At 46.0% G+C, this 21,317-nt stretch overlaps 1 protein-coding gene across 1 annotated transcript in view; it reads right to left on the minus strand.

The window, feature by feature from the left end:
• The window catches only part of FAT3 (FAT atypical cadherin 3), a 646,809-nt gene that overhangs the window by 34,412 nt on the left and 591,080 nt on the right, over positions 1 to 21,317 (minus strand). The window contains exons 18-20 of the mRNA XM_052662057.1: positions 18,123 to 18,921; positions 4,899 to 5,033; positions 2,925 to 3,082 (exon numbers count right to left, since the gene is read on the minus strand). Of these exons, the coding sequence (XP_052518017.1) occupies positions 2,925 to 3,082; positions 4,899 to 5,033; positions 18,123 to 18,921 (1,092 nt within the window). The remainder of the gene's footprint in view (positions 1 to 2,924; positions 3,083 to 4,898; positions 5,034 to 18,122; positions 18,922 to 21,317) is intronic.

The following is a 21,317-nucleotide window of genomic DNA, read 5'->3' on the forward strand; positions in this document are numbered from 1 at the left end:
ATATGAAAAGCAAACTTACCCAACAGACAGATTGGGGCGGGGGTGATTATTCACATCACAAAGGGATTAATGGAAGGGGTCCTTCAAATAGCAAGCATCCCTGGTTTATTAGAATTCCATTTATAGAGATTCAATTTACACAACTCTCAGAAACACACTTGGTTCATGAAATACAATATACCTTAGGAGCTAGAGCTGCATAAAAGTTGAATTATTCTTCTTTCCCATCCCTAGGGTTCTGCACATTTTAGACGTTTGCCAGTGAAGTGTCAAATGACACGTTCCATTTTAGGATCAAGCCATTCATATCCCATATTTTTGTTCTCTCTCAAATTTAACGCTATTAAAAAGAACTGCTAATAGAAAGTATTTGCTTCCTAAGGATGTTCAGCAGCTGCCTGTCCTCTTAAAGCTGGAAGGAGAGGGGGGAAGGTCAGTGACACCTGGGCAGGGTCCCTGGAGCTGCAACCTCTCTCTACATGAGCAGAGTGCCTTCCTAGTAATCATACAACCCTGCCTCTCAGGGCTGTTTAGGATGGAGGCGACACGTGTATACCTACGGCCGACTCATATTGATGTATGGAGGAAACCATCGCAATATTGTAAAGTAACTATCCTCCCATTAAAATGAATATATAAATTAAAAAAATAAAATTAAAAAAAACAAAAGTGAGCTAAGAGATGCTAGGAAGCTTGCTTCGGTAGCCAGGAGGTTAAAAAGACAGGACTTAGGTTTTTGAATTTATCATCTTCCATCATGAAGATCTGATTTGAATTCACTGTTTTCTAAAACTGTGCATCCCAAGTGTTTCTCTCTCTTTTTTAATAAATCTGTCCAAAATTTTTCTAGGTGGTATACTTTCTTTTTTTTTTTTATTTTTTGGCCCTGAGGCATGCAGGATCTTCGTTCCCAACCAAGGACTGAACCCTAACACTACACTGTAAGTGTGGGAGCCTTACCACTGGGCCACCAGGGAATTCCCTTGTTTTTTTTTTTGAAAACACTGTTTTCCTAACGGGGCTGAAATGATTCTCTGATTTGAGTGAGTCAGGGTAGCGGGAGATTCCTCATGAAAGTGGCCAACTTTAAACTCCAGCTCGCGGCGCACTCCCTCCGCACAGAGCCTGGAGTTCCAGAGGCAGGTGTATGAAGTCTATGTGGCGGGGGGGCCGTCGCATCTCCTCCCTCCAGGATTAAAGCCTGAGCCATCTAACCAGCAGCAGCATCTAACCTAACAAACAGCCAAAGCACAGGCGCTAACACAGCCCACCACGATCCCCATTAAGCCGAGTGACAGAACAGCAGGAAGGAGAAAACCGCCCACCATTTCCCCGTGGATGAGCGGGTCCTGTTGGACAGACGCCACCCACCTCTGAAGGCATGTCCAGAGGAAAACAGTGTTCCATTAAACATGGCTCCCTCCTAAGCCCCCTTCCTCTCCCATCCAGAAGGCTTAGTCTTGTCTACAGAAGCCCACTTGGTTTTGGATGGAATGAGTTGTAGTAACAACACTGAAATGGCACCCCACTCCAGTACTCTCGCCTGGAAAATCCCATGGACAGAGGAGCCTGGTAGGCTGCAGTCCATGGGGTCGCTAAGAGTTGGACACGACTGAGCGACTTCACTTTCACTTTTCACTTTCATGCATTGGAGAAGGAAATGGCAACCCACTCCAGTGTTCTTGCCTGGAGAATCCCAGGGACAGTGGGGCCTGATGGGTTGCCGTCTATGGGGTCGCACAGAGTCGGACACGGCTGAAGCGATTTAGCAGCAGCAGCAACAACAACACTGCAAGCTGGAGACAGCGAGGGGATGGAAAGCGTGGTGTGAGCGAGACTGGAGGCAAGGCCAGGCTCGGCACGCTGTAGCCGTACAACCTTGTAAGTAATCCAACCTCTCTGAACCTCTCATGTCCGACTCTTTGCGACCCCACGGACTGTAGCCCACCAAGCTCCTCTGTCCAGGGATTTCCCAGGCAAGAATGCTGGAGTGGGTTTCCAGGCCCTCCTCCAGGGGGTCTTCCCTACCCAAAGATCGAACTTGGGTTTCTTGTGTCTCCATATGGGATCCCAGGTGGCACTAGTGGTGAAAAACCTGCCTGCCAATGCAGGACACGCAAGAGACTCGGGTTCAATCCCTGGGTCAGGAAGATCCCCTGTAAGTGGCAACCCACTCCAGTGTTCTTGCCTGGAGAATCCCATAGACAGAGGAGCCTGGTGGGCTATACAGTCTATGGGGTTACAAAGAACTGTACATGACTGAGTATATATAGATATAAATAAATCACATGTATTATATTAACGTCATAACACAAACCAAATGAGGCATGTAAAGCTGTTAGTATTATTGCTGCTGTTGTTTTTATGAAGGCATCAGAGGCTCTGATGTGAATACAAATGCAAGACTTGCTCTAAAGGAAATCTAGTGCCTTTGGAGTTTCTGAGGCTGGGAATAATTTTAAAATTAGGCTACTTGGGCCAGAAGAGGGCATGTGGAATCTTCTATACCCCAGATCTCCAATGTCCTTCCAGGGCAAGAACAGAAGTGACCTTCAGGGGTCACTGGGGATAGACCCATGTGGTATAAGAGGATACAGTCAGCCTTTTGAAAGGACCACCCCTGCCGTGGAATTGATTAGGAAACACTCTAATGAACTGTGGAGTGATTACAGCTCAAAGGAGGCCAGCCCTTGAACCCACTCTAGAGAGAGGTACCCCAGTCTCCAAAGAGGCAATTCTGAAGCTGAATGTACAAAAGGAAATGGGGTATTGGCACACTTCCCAGTTTTGCTGCTGTTCCCCTGGCTCTAAACTCAGCTTCTGGTTTCTGAACTTAAAAGACAAAACGATTTCAGACTCCAATCCAAGAGCCAAAATACTAACATGAGAACTGACTGCAGGAAAAGATAACCCATTTTAATTACCTTCAGTATGATGCAGGGGTTTGCTCTGGTGTACATTATAATCCCGTTGCTTTGCAGGGTCCGCAGACGCAGGGCCAGTTTAAAGTCTTCTTCTTTGCTGTTTTCAGAAAGCCTGTATTTGATGTAACTGTTTCCAGCAAAGCTGAGAGAAGTGTGCCCTGAAAAGACCATGATGAGGAGACATAGATACTTTGAACATCCAGACACCAGAAGGGACCCATGGAATCACCAAACAACTACCAATCAAGTTGATTAAAGACTGTGGGAAGTTGGCAAAGGCATTGAGGACCAATGATTTTGGATTAAAAACTGGTTCTCCATTTTGGGTCACATTCCAATTTCAAAGTAAAAAAAATAATATTTAACTAGTCAGATGCCCCAAATTTGAGTTTCTCATGTCAAGGGCAACTTGGTATGTTCTCTAACCAGAATTTTCCTAGAGTCACTAAGCTCCCAATTCCTGCTTTCTAAAATTAGCATTAAAAAAAATATTCCTTCATGCCCACCCACACCACTTAAGACTCTTGAAAACTTTCACTTCCATGGAACAAGAGAAAGATAACCATTTTCAAAGAATATCCACATTTCCCAAGTATCCTGATGCTGAACAGTGAACTTAGGTCATTTGCGCAAATGTTGAAAAAGGCAATGATACAAAGGAAGTTCAAGTTTTGTGCAGTCACAGCTCTACCTTTGACCATGAATTTCAGGCTCCCCTGCCTAGAATGTTTAGTAGCTACCCATATCACCCAATTCTGAGTTCGTTCTCTCTCTTTTTTTTCTTTACTGCCTTCCACTTTATGTTTTAAGAAGCAAAGTAATGGCTGAAAAGCTGTCTCACTGGGATGAAAGTGTGGAAATACACCAAAATGGATGATAATCATGGACAATGAAGAATTTTCCATATAGAAAGGAGAAGGGAGATGGACAAAAAGGGACATCTGAAGTTAGGAAAAGTACCCTATTGTCACCCTGCAGACCCACCTGCGGTGCATACAGCAGGCGTGTTGAGGGTGGGGCAGCATAAGTATCTTAGAGCCTTAGAAGACTTCAAAAGCAAGTATGTGGATTTGGGGACAGCTCTGTTCTTGAAGTCAACTCTGAAAGAGCTTTGGCTTCCATTTTTAAGAATAGTGCTTGTTTTTGCAAAGCCTGCGTTTTTAGAACCCAGTGCTTCACAAGTGCCTTGCACATACTAGATATAATTATTTTTTATTCCCATTGTAATTGCTATTATAATCATCACTCAATAAATGTTTCTTGGATTCTAAAACTGGTATCAGTGTGCTTATATCTGCAATACATCCTCTACTAAAAGGGTTCTATTGGTAACAAAAGTGAACATTACTCTTTTTAGAGGAAAGAAATGGTAGAACATATATGAATCAAGAGAAGTATTGAAACTGAGTGATGATCAGAAATGGAGGGTCATCTGGATTGGAATAATACAAATACTGATTTCTTTTTTTTTCTTTAAGACACAGAGGTGATCACCTCACCTTTCAGGAACATGCAGTTAGCTGTACATTTGCAGTGGGGAGTCTTACCTGGTCTAGGCTGAGCTTACCCTACAAAGGACAACTGAACTGGCTCAGCTTCACTTTCTGTTGAGGGGTATAGGCTCAGAAGATGAAAGGCCATGCCACAGATACTCCAACTCCTCTGTCTAACCAACAGCCTTTTATTTATTTTCTATAATTTCACAGTCTCAGCATGCACATGACGCAGCTGAAACACAGGCTACGGTCTCCCATTACGCAAGGAACCCACAGGCATTGCATGTTCCCTGAGCACAGGCTGCAGCTGCAACAAATTCCAAGTATTTGAGGGGATGCTAGCTGGGGTTCACTCTGAAGGAAAATGTCACATGCAGATAGAATGTCTTCTGGAAGGGCTAGGGCAGTGTAATTTACTCAAGGGCAAGGGCTTCCAGAATATGAAGCTGGACCCTTATCATCCCACCACAGTCTGCACCTGAGCACTCTCCGAGCTTTCCCGGTGGACACTGGCAGAGGAACGGTCTCCTGCTGGCTTCATAACCAATGCACTGCATGTCCCCCGGACACGGCTTCTCCACACAAGGATCGTTGGCCCCTGGACACAGTCCTCCTGTGACAGAGGGGAACACACATGATCAGTAGAAAGGCAATCACTCTACACTCTGTAAAGCCCAGAAAGCACAGGATAGTTTGAGAGCTGGGCTCGACAGGCTCTGGGCTGAGAGACAAAGTGCTGCCCAGAGCAGGAAGGCCTGAGTGGGCTTCACCTGCTGCAGGTGCCCATCGGGGGTCTCTGCATCTCCCAAAGCTCCCTGCCGGACTGAGGTAGGATGAGGGCAAAGAGCCAGTGAAACTCCTCTTTTTAGGTTAAATCAAGTGTCAGATATACTAAGGCTGCGAAGTTACGGCTGTAACTTCAGCTGAAGAAAGATGACATGACACAGGCTCTGATAGCCTTTATTGGCTGGGACTCCTGCCTGTTGCTGTTTAGCTGCTAAGTTGGGTCTGATGCTTTTGCCACCCCATGGACTGTAGCCCACCAGGCTCCTCTGTCCATGGGATGTTTCAGGCAAGAATACTGGAGTGGGTTGCCACTTCCTACTCCAGGGGACCTTTCAGACCCTTGGATTGAACCCACAACTCCTGTGTTGGCAGAGGAATTCTCTCCCACTGAGCCACTAGGGGAAGACCTGGGGCTTGTGCATACTGGGGGCCACTTGAATGCATCGCTTGTGTTTAGATTTCTTCTGCAACTCCAGGAGATGTTAGCTGTTGCTTTTAGAGGGAGGAAAAAAAGACTTTTATAAAGAAAAGTGACTCACTCTAAATCATGCAAGCACAACTCCCATTGTTTCAGAATCCCTTCTGCTCCCTCCTATTGTATTGATTGGTTGTAAATGTATCCAACATGGTAGAATTATCTTTGGCAAAGGAAGGTTTCCTTTTCACCTGTTCGATGTTCATAGCACAGTGAGATGAAAGGTTAATTCTTCAGAAAGGAAATTCTGGAAAGCAGATTAGCTAATTAAAGTAGAATTCAGGACCCAAGGGAGATTTTCAGAACTGTCAGGATGGCAAACACGGGTTCCCTGAAGGAAATGCACTTCCCAAAGGTCTTAGGTATTTCAAATGTAATTAGGTGAGAGTTTAAATGGTAAAATACTACAGAAAAGAAGACACAAATTGAAAGCAACCTACAGCTGGGTTAGGCAGTGGCCTAAAGAAGCCCCCCTTCTCTGTGGGGTTCCATTGTACAGTCATTTCTTTGTCTAGGAGAAAGTGGACACTTAATGCCAATAACAGATAAACATTTTAGGAACTTTAATCCTAGAGGGGAGTGATGTAAGAAGCACCAGCAGACTCAGAATTCATAAATCCTGTTTTCCACCAGTTGAGAGCTCAGCCATAAAAGATACTCCTGGCAAGGATCCAGCTTACAAAGTCTTAGAAGATGAAGGGATTTTTAACTGAAAATTTGAAGTGATCTTCACAAATGGTTCGGAAAGACCTAAGTGCCCTGAAATATATCTTCCTCTGTTCGTTTCAAGAAAATCTTTATTCCTGCTGCGTTTTTATCAATATTTATGGAATTTAAGACAGGTGTTCAACCACCTTATGATCTGTTTCAAGGTGCTTTTGATAAGCAGTTTTGGAATTTTTGATGCATTCATCCAACAAGAAAAAAATTTTCAAGCCACTGAGGTGATAGACCTGGGCATATAAAGATGAAAACAAAAATTATCCCATCTCTTCCTCCCCCTAGGAAACAACGCACAAACACATGGTTAGAATACAGTAAGGTAACTGCTTTGCTAGGGATTTGTGAGTACAAGGGAAGCCCTAGAGAAGGAACAACTGTGCTTCCTGGGAGAATGTCAAAAGTCTTTGCAAAGGAAGAAAGCATTTTAAACTCAGGTTTGAAGGATGAGATCTTTTGAGTAGTAAGGGTCTGTGCTTCTTGGGAACGAATCAACCATGTGTGCATGTGTGCTAACTTGCTTTAGATGTGTCCAGCTCTTTGTGACCCTACGGACTGTAACCCACCAGGCTCCTCTCTCCATGGAGTTCTCCAGGCAAGAACACTGGAGTGGGCTGCCATGCCCTCCTCCAGGGGATCTTCCCGACCCAGGGATTGAACCCACGTCTCTTATGTCTCCTGCATTGGCAAGCAGGGTTTTTACTACTAGCGCCACCCAGGAAGCCCTTAGTCAACCATAGTGAGTGGTTTAACTGCAAGCATGTTTACTCACGGTACATTCACAACTCTCCCTGCCCGCTCTGTGCTGTCTCCACGAGTGGCTTCACTTCCGTTTCTGAGGCCTGCACACCTCTAGGTAGCTCCCCCTTGTTGGCTAGTTAGCATACGCTCAAAAGTGCCAACTGAGCCCAGTGCCGATGTCAGCAACATGGAGGTGGTAATGAGCGTCACTGAATCAGAGTGCATTCCACCAAATAGACCTAACTCTGAAGTCATTGGACAGTAACTTCCAGTTAGACATAGAAACAATAATTTATGTATTTAAGAAATCTGTTCCTCTCTGTTCCATGGACGTGTCTTTTTCTATGTCTTATTTCAGCCAGCTAAAAGATGTCCTTTCTATAAAAGTCTGTGTTTCAGAGACATAGCAATATATCCTACATTCATAGTCTTTTTTACACTAATGCAATAGCTTCACTGCTTAGAAAACTTGCATTATCAAAAATGCAGTTTAAAAACCTCTGTGTCAAAGGGAGGAAAGAGGACTAGATAATTTCCAGACCCATGATAGCAAAGTTATTTTCTTCTTCCAGGAGTTATGGTAACATTAAAAAAACAAAAAGCTGTAAGGGCATATAATAAAGGCTGCTGCTGCCAAGTCACTTCAGTCGTGTCCGACTCTGTGCGACCCCACGGACTGCAGCCTACCAGGCTCCTCCGTCCCTGGGATTCTCCAGGCAAGAACACTGGAGTGGGTTGCCATTTCCTTCTCCAATGCATGAGAGTGAAAAGTGAAAGTGAAGTTACTCAGTCATATCCTACTCTTAGCGACCCCATGGACTGCAGCCTACCAGGCTCCTCCATCCATGGGAGTTTTCAGGCGAGAGTACTGGAGTGGGGTGCCACTGCCTTCTCCAATAATAAAGGCTAGACACTACATTTCAGAATAAACACAGTATTTGAATAATTCTCCCTTTTATTCACATATTTTGAACTTTTCTTTTGCCACAAGTCCTGCCCTGCTAATTAGCATTGGGCTTCTCACTTTATCAACCATATCACTTATTTTGGGTTACAACAGAGTCACTTAGACCAGCAACTGGAGTTCAAATTCACAGTTCTTTCCTTCTTCTTTCCTTATATTATAACCATGTGTGTGCTCAGCTGCTCAGTAGGGTCAGACTCTTTGTGACCTCATGGACTGTAGCCCTCAAGTCTCCTCTGTGCATGGGATTTCCCAGGCAAGAATATTGGAGTGGGTAGCCATTTCCTTCTCCAGGGGATCTTCCCAATTCAGGGATCAAACCCATGTCTCCTGCTTCTTCTGCACTGGTAGGCAGATTCTTTACCACTGCACCACCTGGGAAGCCCATGTCATAACAATAGAACCTAGATAATTAAATTAATCAACTTAATGAATTATGTTAGATCCAGTCCCCCTTATAAATACTCCAGCTGGTGGACAGATAGAAACTATATTAATACATTATAATAAGTGCATTCTAAGATTAATATAAATGTAAATATTAGACATATAATGATACATATTTCTATTCATTCCAGCAGCCATTGACTTTGATAGGTTAGTGTTCCTTCTTTTCCTTTTTAATACGTTCCTTAAGGCAGAAGGGACAGTTCTGAAAAGCAGTCAGTTTCTTGATGCTTAAAAAATCCCAGGGGGCCTCCTCCCTGCCTCCCAGACCGGACGGAAAGAGCCATAAACCTTTGCTCCCCAGCTGCTGCTGTCAGTCTGCTCTGCTTGCAGTCTGCTCTCTTGCGGCTCAAGGAGGTACGAAGGCAGATTAGAGTCTGCAGGTTAGTGTTAACGTAATGTCCTCCTTAGCTGGGGACACATGTGAGCAAGTGTATAAAACGTAGTCTCTTTCAAGCAGAGAAAGAGTTCGGATTACTGAGAAACAGCTTTTCCCAAACCAATTACTCCCCATATACAATACTGGATTTCTTTCCTCTCTATCAGCTATGATAAGAAGTTAGATCCTTTCTGAAATATTTATGTGAGAGGGACTTGACCTTTGTACACCAACCCTGAACAATGCCACATGTCCTTTGACCTCAGATGGATGTCAGATCTTCCCAACCCAGGGATTGAACCTGTGTCTCTAGGCCTGGGTCCTGGGGACACCAACCTTCTTCCCAGCCAAAGCCCTAAAATCTCTAGCAACATAAAATGCAGCATGATTTCAATGGATGAGGAGGGACTAACTTGTTTTGCAAAGCTTATGGTTGTTCGGTTCAGTTCAGTCGCTCAGTCGTGTCTGACTCTTTGCAACCCCATGGACTGCAGCACGCCAGGCCCCCCTGTGCATCACCAACTTCTGGAGTCCACCCAGACTCACGTCCATCGAGTCGGTGATGCCATCCCGCCATCTCGTCCTCCGCCGCCCCCTCCTCCCTGAGCAGAGGTCCACCGGGGGCGCAGGCTCTAGCCTCACACGCTCTGTGCCTTCAGGCATGCATCAGTGTGGGGCCAGGGTGAGCATGAGAGGAGAAGCATCCCCTTTATCAAAGCGACTGGCGCCATTAGTGGCGAGTCAGGGCAGGACAGAAGGATCAGGTGCTTTTAGCAACTGTCAGAGCAGGAAGCAGGCAGAGAAGTCTCTGTCCCCCCACTCCTAGGTCCCCTCTGGAAGGCAGGGCAGTGTAATAGGGAGCGGTGTGACGCTGACAAGCAGCAGCCCTGAATGTTGTTCCTGACTAGTTATTCAAAGCACTTCCTGTGTGGGACCTATCAAAGTTAATGGCTGCTGGAAGGAATAGAGGTATACATATATGTCTAATATTTACATTAATTTTAATGTTATTAAAATATATTATGCATTAATATATTTTCTATATGTCCTTCAGTTAGAGTTTGTAAGGGGTCACTTCACTTCTCTGGGTCTTGCTTCCCTTTCATGAAAAATAAGGATAATTACTCTTGGAAATTTGTGAGCATTAGATGGTTTAATGTATGTGAAAGCAACTTGTAAAGAAAAAAAAATTGAGGGTAAAAACAAATTACTACAGGGTCCCCAAACTGGAGACACTTGCCTGACTGGGAAACACGGCAGAGATCTGAGCTCCAGTATAATCCCTTCTTTGCTGTCCTTTTTGGGTCAGATTCACGACTTGTAAACTGACAGATGATATGAAATACTGTGTGCCTGGGAGAACTTTGTGTTAATCAGTGTCACAGGCAACTTGCAGCGGGGTCAGCCCCTTCATAACTGTCCCGGGCAGAGGGATTCTTTTCACAGAGACTCTCCTCTAGGAGGGGTGTGCACACAATGTGGCTACTCATCACATGGCTCCCCACCTCCCGAAGCTTCGCTCAGGTGGACATTTCTGTCACTCTTCACAGAGCTGAAAATGTAATTCCCTCGAGCAGAAGCTCAGGGCTTTGGAACCTGCAGGGAGGAGAGAGACAGTTCTCTCGTGGTTTTAGAAGGGTCTCACTGCCCCATGTATGTCTCTCCTCATCTTAGTGAAAGTCGCTCAGTCATGTTCGACTCTTTGCGACCCCATGGACTGTCCATGGAATTCTCTAGGCTAGAATACTGGAGTGGGTAGCCTTTCCCTTCTCCAGGGGATCTTCCCGACCCAGGAATTGAACCAGGGTCTCCTGCATTGTATGTGGATTCTTTACCTACTGAGTTACATGCCTTATCTCCCCAAATTCCCTCAGCTCCCTGGATCAAGTCTGTACCTTTGGCTAGTGCATCAGTATCCAGCTATGATTATTACTGCTGCCATTTTGAGCTTATTCAACCCCTTGATTTATATCTCTGCTTTATTGTACTGAGAATCTAATAACAAATGGTAAACATCCTACACCCTGAATTCACATGCTATGCCAAGGTGTCATGTCTCAGCCAATGCAACATACATCAGTAAGCTCCCTTCATAATTTCTGGCCTGCATGAAATTTTAAAACATATTTTCTTAAGGTCCCTTGGCTTTGAAATGGTTTTCTGTGGTTCTCCCCAAAGCACAGAATCATCTTGATTGGTGTTTGCTTTGTTCAGCCCTATTTTCTGGGATGATCTTGTTAAAGGCTGAGTGCCATTTTGTTCAGGACATCCTCTCTGGGGCCACTGTGTGTGGTTGGAAAACATAAGGGATTATCTACATGGTAAGAAGTTGGTATCTCCTCCACAGTGGACATGTCCAGACCTCGCCTGGCCCTTCAGGATTCCATGTATGCTAAAGATAAGGGATCTGCAGACAGACATCTAACATGAATGAGAAATAGAAACTGCCCAGTTTGTAGGGAAATCTGGTTAAGGTTCAGAGACACTGAATTATTCAGAATTCCTGGGGGTGGGACTATGGGCTCTGTCCTCAGAGAATTGGAACAAATAGTCCTGGGCTAAGTGTAAACCCGATCTCAGATGTCCCTGTGCTTTTTAAATACTCGTTAAGGCCAAGTTTCATGTATCGTCCTGCCTCGTGGAAGCCTTCATGGTTTTACTTTACTGTGTGTGTGAGAAGTGCGTCACCGTGGCTGCCTATCGCAGGTCACTGACCTGTCCCAGCACATTCCTTTCGGACTGTCTTTCCACCAGCCAGTCCAGCTGAGCTCCCTGTCATTCGCCTGGTGCACAATGCTGCTTCATGGGCCATGAGGATGGGACCATGTCAGCCTCACTCACCGCTCTAACTCCAGCAGCTCATCCAGGGCTTGGAAAAGTATTTGCTTCACTGATGACTGAATGAGAAAATAAAAGTAGCAAAGAAACATTCCTTTACTACTTTCTCTGCTCAGAAATGCCCTCCCAGGACAATTCACAGCTTCCAGTGCCTTTCACGGACTCCTCCAAGTAAGACAGAGAACTCCTTCCTTTACGTTTGCTCTCTATTCCAACTACACCACCTGCGACTCTTTCTAGCTCCTATTCTTGATGGCCAAGGAACAGAGGACCTTCTGCCGTTTGTCTCGAAAAAGAGGATTCGAGGGGTCCTAGTAACTATCCTTAGCTGTCTGGAGGGCGGTTCGCACAGGAGGGTCAGACAGGTCAGGCTCCATGGGGCTTTAAAGGGTGCAGCGGGTGACCTCACAGGAGGGAGACTCAGTGCCCAGGAAGCCAGCTGTGTCAGGTCCATCTTAAGAGGTAGCGAGTGCTAGGACTGGGCTCAAACCTCGGCTGCATCACTGCGGCAGGAGGATAGTAAATAGGATGTCTGAGGTGCATGGGAAGTTGGAGTCAGTTAATTTCAAATTTTCTCAAACCTGTGCAGAGGTAGGAGCGTACAGGGGTTGGGACGGCCAGGTGTGAATCCTGGCTTGACCTGCACTAGTTCTGTGGGACCCTGAGCAAGTCAACTGACGGTTCTGAGTTGTAGCTTCCTTAGCTTCTGAGGAAAGTTAATGATCCTATCCCTTAGGGTGATTGTGAGGGTTAACTACAATCACACATGTGTGAAAGACAAAGCAGCAACAGGTACAGTAACAGTACCAGTAACAGTACAGCTCAGTGAGTGTGAGTCGCTCCGCTGGTCCCTGCCTCCACCTGTGCACTGCTTGCGCAGGGCTTCTCACCTCCACCGCTCGGCTCTAAAGCTCCCCAGCCTGGACGGACTCCTCCCCGTGCCCTGTCTGATTCTAGGCATCCTTTCAGACCGAGAGTGGTGGCCTCAGCCTCAGGCCTTCTCCTACCACCCTGCACAGCCTTCCGACAGTGGGCTGGCCCCGGCTGAGGGCCCAGTGCTGACACCTCACCCCACAGCACCGAGCTCGCCCATGGACAGACGCTCCATGCATGTGACTGGAGCTTCAGTTTCAAGTCGGGGTTCCATGTCTGAACCAAGACTGGACAAATCAGGCACCCACTTCCACCAACACTCATAAACACACCAATCTTAAATGCTAATGGTCTCATGGCAAGCCCATTCTCTTGGACAGGTGTCTTCTTTTTGATATGTATCTAGATCAGATTTTTGAAAAATCACTGAAAATCTTTCCAAATGGACCATCACCACTGCCCCATGGCTTGCCCCAGTACTTTGTCCTCTGACTTCCTCATTGGAGCTCAAGGGTGTTTATCATTCCCCAGGCTTTCTTACCCAAGTGCCAACATCCCCTGAACATCTAAGGTTTACCAGGAGCCATCTCAGGACAGCAGAACCCTTAAACTTCTGCTCAGACATGACGCTCCATGGGGGCTGGAATGTAATAAACCTCTTCGGCACTAAATTTCAAGCCTGCTTTCACTGTGTCAAAGCAACCCAGCATTTTAGTTCAAGATGCTTAATGATGTTAATTCAACCCAAAAAAAGTCTCCATGAGAGAAAGATGACGTAGAAGTTGGGAGGAGGGTAGACCTGAGGCCAAATTTGTATGAATATTTCTACACAGCCCAGAAAGGATCGCTACCTCTGTTTATCTCCTAATTATTCCACCAAGTGGTGGGAAAGTCCATTTACTGTATCTGCCAACCTTCCAGGCTAAAAAAGCAGCCGACACTACAAGTGTGTGTGTGGGGGAGTGGGCTAGGAGCATTTACTGACTTCAGTTCTCTCTCCTTTCCAATATATGAGAAAATGCCTAAAATGCTTAATGCTTTCCTTAACAATTGTTCGCTATAATTTCATTTGAGATGGTACTTTTGGAAAAGTGAGAGAACTATTACTGTCATAACGAGGAGCTCACCCCCTGAACCCACAGAAAATTTTTTTCTGTTTTATCTTGCTGTGAGATTGATTAGAGTTTGGTTTCCTAAACACCAGAATTAGGGTCACCAGGCTACATGCATATTGACTCAGGGCTCCACTCAAAGCCTCCCGTTATATTTGAGTGCAGGGCTCAGTAGTGGGCCTTTGTAGTAAGTCACAGGCCTACTGGAGTCCGAGACCCTCTGCCATCCTGCCGTGGGTCTGTGAGACTGGCGATCAGTCTGTCAGGAACAATGGGGTTATCTGAATATTCTCATAGTGTACATAGCGTTGGGGTTATAAGTCATATACCAAATGGAAGAGCTCTTGTTCTTAAGATGCAATAAAACAAGGACCCAAGAATAAACTATGGAAGAGCTCTTATTCTTAAGATGAAAGGAATAAAACAAGGACCCAACCTGAACCTACATTGAATCAGGATGCCCTTCTCACCAGCTGTATGCCCTGGGCAAGGCACAGAGCTATTGCATTTATAAAATGGAGCTAATCATATAAAGCTGCTGAACATGGGGACTGGACCAGATGGTGTTTTGAGGTCCTTTTACCACTAAAATTCAGTATTTTATTTTACAGCTTAATTACATGAGTGACTTAAAGGTGGCAAGAGGCTGAGAGGTAGGCCTGAGTCTGCAGAGTTACCGCTCAGGAAATGTTCCCTTCTAGACTGAGAAAGCCTCCTCCTGGAATGTCTGGGACTGAATCACAAAAACTTCCAGAATTCTGGGTTTCCTGTGGAGTAGAAGGGTTTATGGGGACTTGAGAACAAGAGTCCTGGGCAAGACTACCACCTTGAAACTCACTGCATTTAAAACATCAGTGTCTCTTTAAGGAGCGCCTTAAGGCTGAGAGTGGTGGTGGTTTAGTCACTCAGTCATGTCCGACTCTTTGTGATCCTGTGGACCGTAGCCCACCAGGCTCCTCTGTCCATGGGTCCCAGGCAAGAATACTGGAGGGGGTTGTCATTCCTTTCTCCAGGGGATCTTCCCGACCCACGGATCAAACCTGAATCTCCTGCATTGCAGGCGGATTCTTTTACTGCTGAGCCACCAGGGAGAGGTCCCCACTAATAGCAGACTAACAGAATCCTTAACCCTACAACCAGAAGGAACTGAATTCTGCCAACTCTGAAGTGAGCTTGGAAAAAGATTCTTCCCCTGAGCCTCTGGCTGGAGAGCCCCAGATGTCTGACAGCTTGACTTCATCTTTGTGAATGCTTGAGCAGAGGAACCAGAGGACGAGCTGCACCCACCTGCACTTCTGACCTACAGAACTGTGAGATAATAAGATCTTGTTGCTTTAAACCAAAAAACAAAGTAAAATAAACCATCAGTGTCTCTGGGGACTTCCCTGGCGGTCCAGTGGTTAAGACTATTTCAACTGCAGGGCTCACAGGTTCGATCCCTGGTTGGGGAACTAAGATCCCACATACCGTGCATGGTGTGGCCAAAAGATAAAAATTTAAAAAGAAAATATAACATCAGTGTCTCATGAAAAATGCAGAGGAAGATCCCTCTCTCCAACAAAATCACCCCTCTAAATCCCTGCTGTAAAGAAAATCTGTCAAGCCTGCCCTCTGCCTGTCTCTGCTTGATGAACTCATAGTCATCCTTCAAAACCCAGAACACAAGTGGTCTCTGGCATCTAAATGTCACCGAAAGCTTTCCTCTGGCTGTGACAGGCACTCTGTGGCTTTTTCCTCCCCAGCATTTCTTATAGCACTATTAAGGCAAATGGGGACTTGCAAAAGCTGAGCTCGCAGCAGCCAGCTCCTGAGAGAATGGACTGTGTCTTTTATTCACTTTGAATTTGCAGCACCTAAGACATTGCTGATGGGCTTCCCTGGTGGCTCAGATGATAAAGAAACTGCCTGCAATGCGGGAGACCTGGGTTTGATCCCTGGGTTGGGAAGATCCTCAGGAGGAGGGCGTGGCTACCCAGTGCAGTACTCTTACCTGGAGAATTCCACGGACAGAGGAGCCTGGTGAGCTACAATCCAGGGGGTCGCAAAGAGTCGGATACGACTGAGTGACTAACACAAAACATTGCTGCCACTGCAGATTTTACTGAATGAAACAAGCTTTCAGAGAACAAGGATTAATTAGCCGGTTTAGCTTCTCCTGCAGGGTCTGCCCTGTCCTGTCTTGAACCTCTTTTGAACTGTGCTATGAATCCCTGCAGGAAGGCTCTAGCAGACCTTTGGTGCATAAATCAATTTGCCTACAAAGGGAACCTAGGTGAGGTCTGGACAGCTGGCATTCATAAATCCTGCATGTTGGTGGCATCTGCCAGAAACACATTTCCCCTAGCATGCATGCATGCTTGGAGTTACTTTGGAGCTAACTTACATACTCAACAGTTTGGACATCACTGCATCTCTACCTGATGGAAACACAAACAGAACTCCCTGGGGACCACGGAGGGAATAGCTCACACGCTTCTAGGCTGTGTGGGGGTCACGGAAAGGTCTCCCGGAGGGAGCTGTGATTTCCGGGGCTTTTTTCCGATGAACTCATTCTCCAAAGGGCAACTCAAAACTCTCTGCAAAGGGAGAGGGTGAAGGCCCTGTCTGTCCTCAATGATCTAAAGGGGTGTTTTATGAATGGCTCCTCTTCCGGCCACAGTCCCTTTGGGCCAAGTTCATACTGGCTAGGAAAACGCTGGTGTGATTTTCTTCGACGAGGGCAGTGAATTTATAGCACCACGTGTCAGAGAGAAAATGAGGGAGCTAGCAATGCATCTTGCTGACCACCACGGTCGACTCTGTGCAGCTATGGCCTCTGAGCAGGGAAGGTCAAAGTTCAGTGACTCTAGTTACGTCGACAAACAGGAACCATTCCATCTCTGCCACTCTGAGGGCCTAACCCACCCCCAATTGGGCTCCCGAACATCTGGCCCTCGGGTTTCACTCAAGAAAACCCAGCTGCCCTTACGCACCCTGGTAGCTTCTGAACTTGTTTCCCTGCCTCTGGCCCAGCCCATCTAACCCATCCCCTTAGCAGTCAGCAAGCTCTCTGTGAAAGACAGACCTGATTCTGTGACTTCTCCACCTCAAATCAGCCAATGGCTCCCACTGCTCTGGGCTGATTTCTAGGACTTCATCCTAACAGCTCTTGTGTGATCACTGCTCATAAGTCTCCTTTGTCATCACCGGAAAGCTCTTTCAACCCCCTTGGTGTAGGCTACTATCTTGCCCTTAAGCCTCATACAAACACCGTCTCCACTGGAACGCTGTCCCTCTGCTACCCTTTCACACATCTATTTTCTACTTTTCCTTTTCTTAAAACGTGGAAATGTAGTTGATTTACAGTGCTGTGTTAGCTTCGGGCATACAGCCAAGCGATTCAGTTTTACAAACATAGTACACATTCTTTTTCAGGTTCCTTTCCATTGTAGGCTATTATAAGACACTGAATACAATCCCCTGTGCTACACAGTAGATCTTTTGTTGTTTATCTGTTTTATATGCAGCAGTGTGTATCTGTTCATCCCAAACTCCTGATTTATCTCCCCTGCCTTTCCCCTTTTGTAACCATAAGTTTGTTTCCTATGTCTGTGAGTCTATTTCTGTTTTGTAAGTTCACTTCTGTCATTTTTTTAGATTCCACATAGAAATGATATCATATGACATATGATACAGCCACAATGGAGAACAGTATGGAGATTCTGCAAAGAATCTGAAAACAGAATCTGAAGAATCTAAAAATCTAAAACTAAAAACAGCCACCATATGATCCAGTAATTCCACTTCTGGGCATACATCTGGAAAAGGTGGAAACTCTAATTTGAAAAAAAAATACATACAGTGTTCACAGCAGCACTATTTACAGTAGCTAAGACATAGAAGCAATCTATGATTAACAGATGAATGGATAAAGAAGATGTGGGGTGTGTGTGTGTGTGTGTGTAACGGAACATTACTCAGGCATAAAAATGAAATAATGCCATCTGCAGAACACAGACAGACCTAGAAACTATCATACTAAGCGAAGTAAGTCAGACAGAGAAAGACTAATTCCTGCTTATCTTTCATCTCAACCTAGAGAACAGTCCCTTCAGGAAAACTTCCCCCTTGATTGGGTCCCCTAAGGATGCTCAACTCAGGGATAATGCCCGCCCGCTTGTATGTCTGGCTGCCCATAAGCTCCATGCTCTACAGGAAGGGGGCTGAGCCTGTCTTGATCACCCCGCAGACCCGGCATCTCTCATGGTGAGAAGGCACATCGTTGGTGGTCCAGTGAGTGAATGAACTAAGACGTGTGTGCGGGGATGGTAACCCAAGCCGCCTCACACAGCCTAGGCAGTGGAGGGGACACTCCAAACCGCACTCACCATCGCAGGTGCAGCGCACGTTCCGGTAGAAACGTGGGCACACGAAGCTGATGCGGGCTGTGCTGTAGGTCATGAGTGCGTGCGAGTCCAGTGACAAGCCCTGCTTGCAATGTTGTTCCTGACAGTCCAGCCCAGAGCAGTTCTTCTCCAGGATGGCCGAGATGCGCATGGCGTTCTCCAGGTGTCTCCTGGCGTTGGACAGCTTCTGGATGAGGTAGGCCGGCTTGTAGAACTCGCTGCTGTGCGTCTCCACCGCGAACAGCATGTCCAGCTCACTGGTGCCTGCCACGGGCTGGATGCTAATGATGTGCAGGCTGTCCTGCTTCTGGGTCAGGACCGCGTTGCGCAGGGTGCGCCGGAACCCATGCATGTGGAGGCCCACAAAGTCCTCGGGGGACACGTTCTCGAAGCGGATGGTGACGGTGTTCTGCAGCATCTCCTGCACCAGCTGCTCCACGTGCACGACCACGTCAATGGGCACCTGGAAGCGGCCGTCGCTCACCGACACGTTCAGGACATACTTGCCGCTGTCCAAGCCCCCCAGGGCGATGATCTTCCCATCGTGACTGTTCACCTTGAACAAGCTCTTCTGCTCCGATTTCAGCGCAAATGTGAGGACGTCATACACGTCCTGATCTGTGGCGTGGATCTTCCCGATGACCCCACCAGGAAAGTCGTCCTCCATGGTGACAATGAAAATCTCCAGGGGGATGGCTGTGGGCTTGTGGATACTCTCCTCAATGACCCGCACTCGGACGTAGGAGTGAGACACTTGCTGAGGCTTGCCAGAGTCTTTCGCCTAAAATCACCCAGCAGGGAGGGAAGATGAGGAAGTAAGGTAAAAGCCCATGATAATTTTTTTATAAGCAACTAAACAAAGATAGAAAGTGTCTGCTCCTTTAACCACATTGCTGCTCCTTTAACCACATTGCTGCTCCCTCCATCCCTTGCAATTATTCTACAAAACTGGAGCATGTACATATAAGTAAGAGGAGTGATTTATCACTTTTGGTGCCCATAAGTGAACTCTGTTATGAGAATAAAATGTGTCAACAACATAATAAAGCCAGTGGGGGTGAACTGAGATGGAGGACGCAGGGTGCTGTGAGGTCCATAGTGCCCCCAAGAGGCTGGCTGTGTTTTAATTTTGGACAGAAGCCACAGGGGAGCCTTGTAAAGTGGCATTCCCACTTAGAAGAGAGATCTTGGTTGTCTTTGGCTTCTTAGCTTTGCATGGGACCAGACAGCACTTTTCTGTACATTTAAGAAACATTGTTATTTCAAGTGAGAAGGACACAATATTGAGGCTTAGAAGAAAAGGTGGTACAATGAGAAAAGCCTGAAAAAAGCCATTTTGTCTTCCTTCTATCTGTAAGGACTGACAGAACCACCACCCTGACAGATAGTAACAGAGGACCTGTCACATACAGTGTGAAGGTGGTCAGTGCTGGAAGACTTCTGAGAAGGGCAGATTCTCAGTGGCTGGGGCCCCATGGTGGGCATCTCAGGATGGGGGCAGCCAGGTGATATCTCAGGAGGTATGTCCTTGTATGTGGAAGGCAGCGTGAAAGCAGGAGCTTGGTCATCACAGGGACCCGAGTTCAAATCTTTGCTCTGCCTCTTACTATGTGTCTGGCCTGGAAAAAGTCACTTAACTTCTTCGAGCTTCAAGTTTTATATATTATTTGAGTGAAACAGTCCTATCTACCTCACAGGATTCTTGTACTGTGAGGATTACGACTCACATGATTGCAACATACTCAGCACAGACCTGACCCACAGAAGTACTCGGTGCATGAGAGTTAATGTGACTGTTGTTATCTTTATTATTTCCATAACAACACGCTTTTTAAAATGGACTATATGAACCAGAGATGATAGAATGGAAAATTCACTTAGGGGGAGATCAGTTTAGCAAATAGGACTGAACTTGAAGTCAAACTGTGTAGAGCCTTGAAGGACAATGATGAGTTCAGACCCCATAGGTCAGAGGTTGCCCAGTCAAAGATCAGAGGCCAGAAAGGCAAGAAGCCACTGGATGTTAGCTAACAGATCCATGGGCCTGCGGGCTAAGAAGAACTGGACAGTCATGTCTGCCTAAAAACCCTAAAATTCAGCGTCTGAACAAGCCAGAATTCACAAGGTTTCTGGCAATAGGGAGCTCAGATGTTTTTAGTTTAGGGGTTAGCACTCATTTTTTGTAAAGGGCGAGACAAGAAATACTTTAAGTTTTGGGGTTATATGATCTGTATCAACTACTCAACTTTCAGCAGGAAGGCAGCCCAGTACATATGTAAATGAACTGGAGAGGCTGAGTTCCCATAAAACTTTATTTATAAAAACAGGTTGAAGACAGGATGTGGTTCAGGGGTTATAGTCTGTTGACCTCTGGTTTAGTGGAATGAGATAATCAAAGTGGAATAATTAGCCTGGAAAGGGTACAGAGATAGATCAGAAAGAATAAACCTGAAGCCAGACGAACACCCAGGAGGTTTTGCAATAGTCTCAGTACGGGACAATTTAGAATAAAGGGGGGAGATTGCAAAGGGTATATACCTGATGCACGCTGAGACATTTTGGAGACAGAACGTGGGCCTTGGTGGTAAGTTTAATATAAGGGACCAGGAGCAGAAAGCTCTCCATGGTGTTTACAAAGTCTGAGATGTGAAATATGCTCTCTAACAGCCAGAGAAGGTAGGCAAAGAACTGTACTGGCTTCTGTGTGCACTCAAGTCACTCAGTCGTGTCCAACTCTATGACCCCATGGACTATAGCTCTCTAGGCTCCTCTGTCCACGGGATTTTCCAGGTAAGAATATTGGAGTGGATTGTCATTTCCTCCTCCAGGGGATCTTCCCTGTGCAGGGATGGAACACAAGTCTCCTGCATCTCCTGCATTGGCAGGCAGGTTCGTTACCATTAGTGCCAGCTGGGAAGCCCCAGTAGCTTCTGTGAGAAGGTACTAAAACTCTCTCCTTGCCCTTGAGGACCTCTAACTGTGATATAAAGTCATTCACATAATATTGTTGGAGGAGTGGGTGGCAATTGAAGAGTTTATCAATGTGCTTCGAGCCAAAAGTCATTAATTTGAAAGGTTTCATGGGGTAGGGTAAGCCATAACTTATCCAAAGAGATAAGGTACACAATTAAACTCTATATAAAGACTATTCTCATCATTGCCACTATTAATAATAGG

Source organism: Budorcas taxicolor, chromosome 25 (genome assembly GCF_023091745.1).
Source record: "Budorcas taxicolor isolate Tak-1 chromosome 25, Takin1.1, whole genome shotgun sequence".
Taxonomy (NCBI): domain Eukaryota; kingdom Metazoa; phylum Chordata; class Mammalia; order Artiodactyla; family Bovidae; genus Budorcas; species Budorcas taxicolor.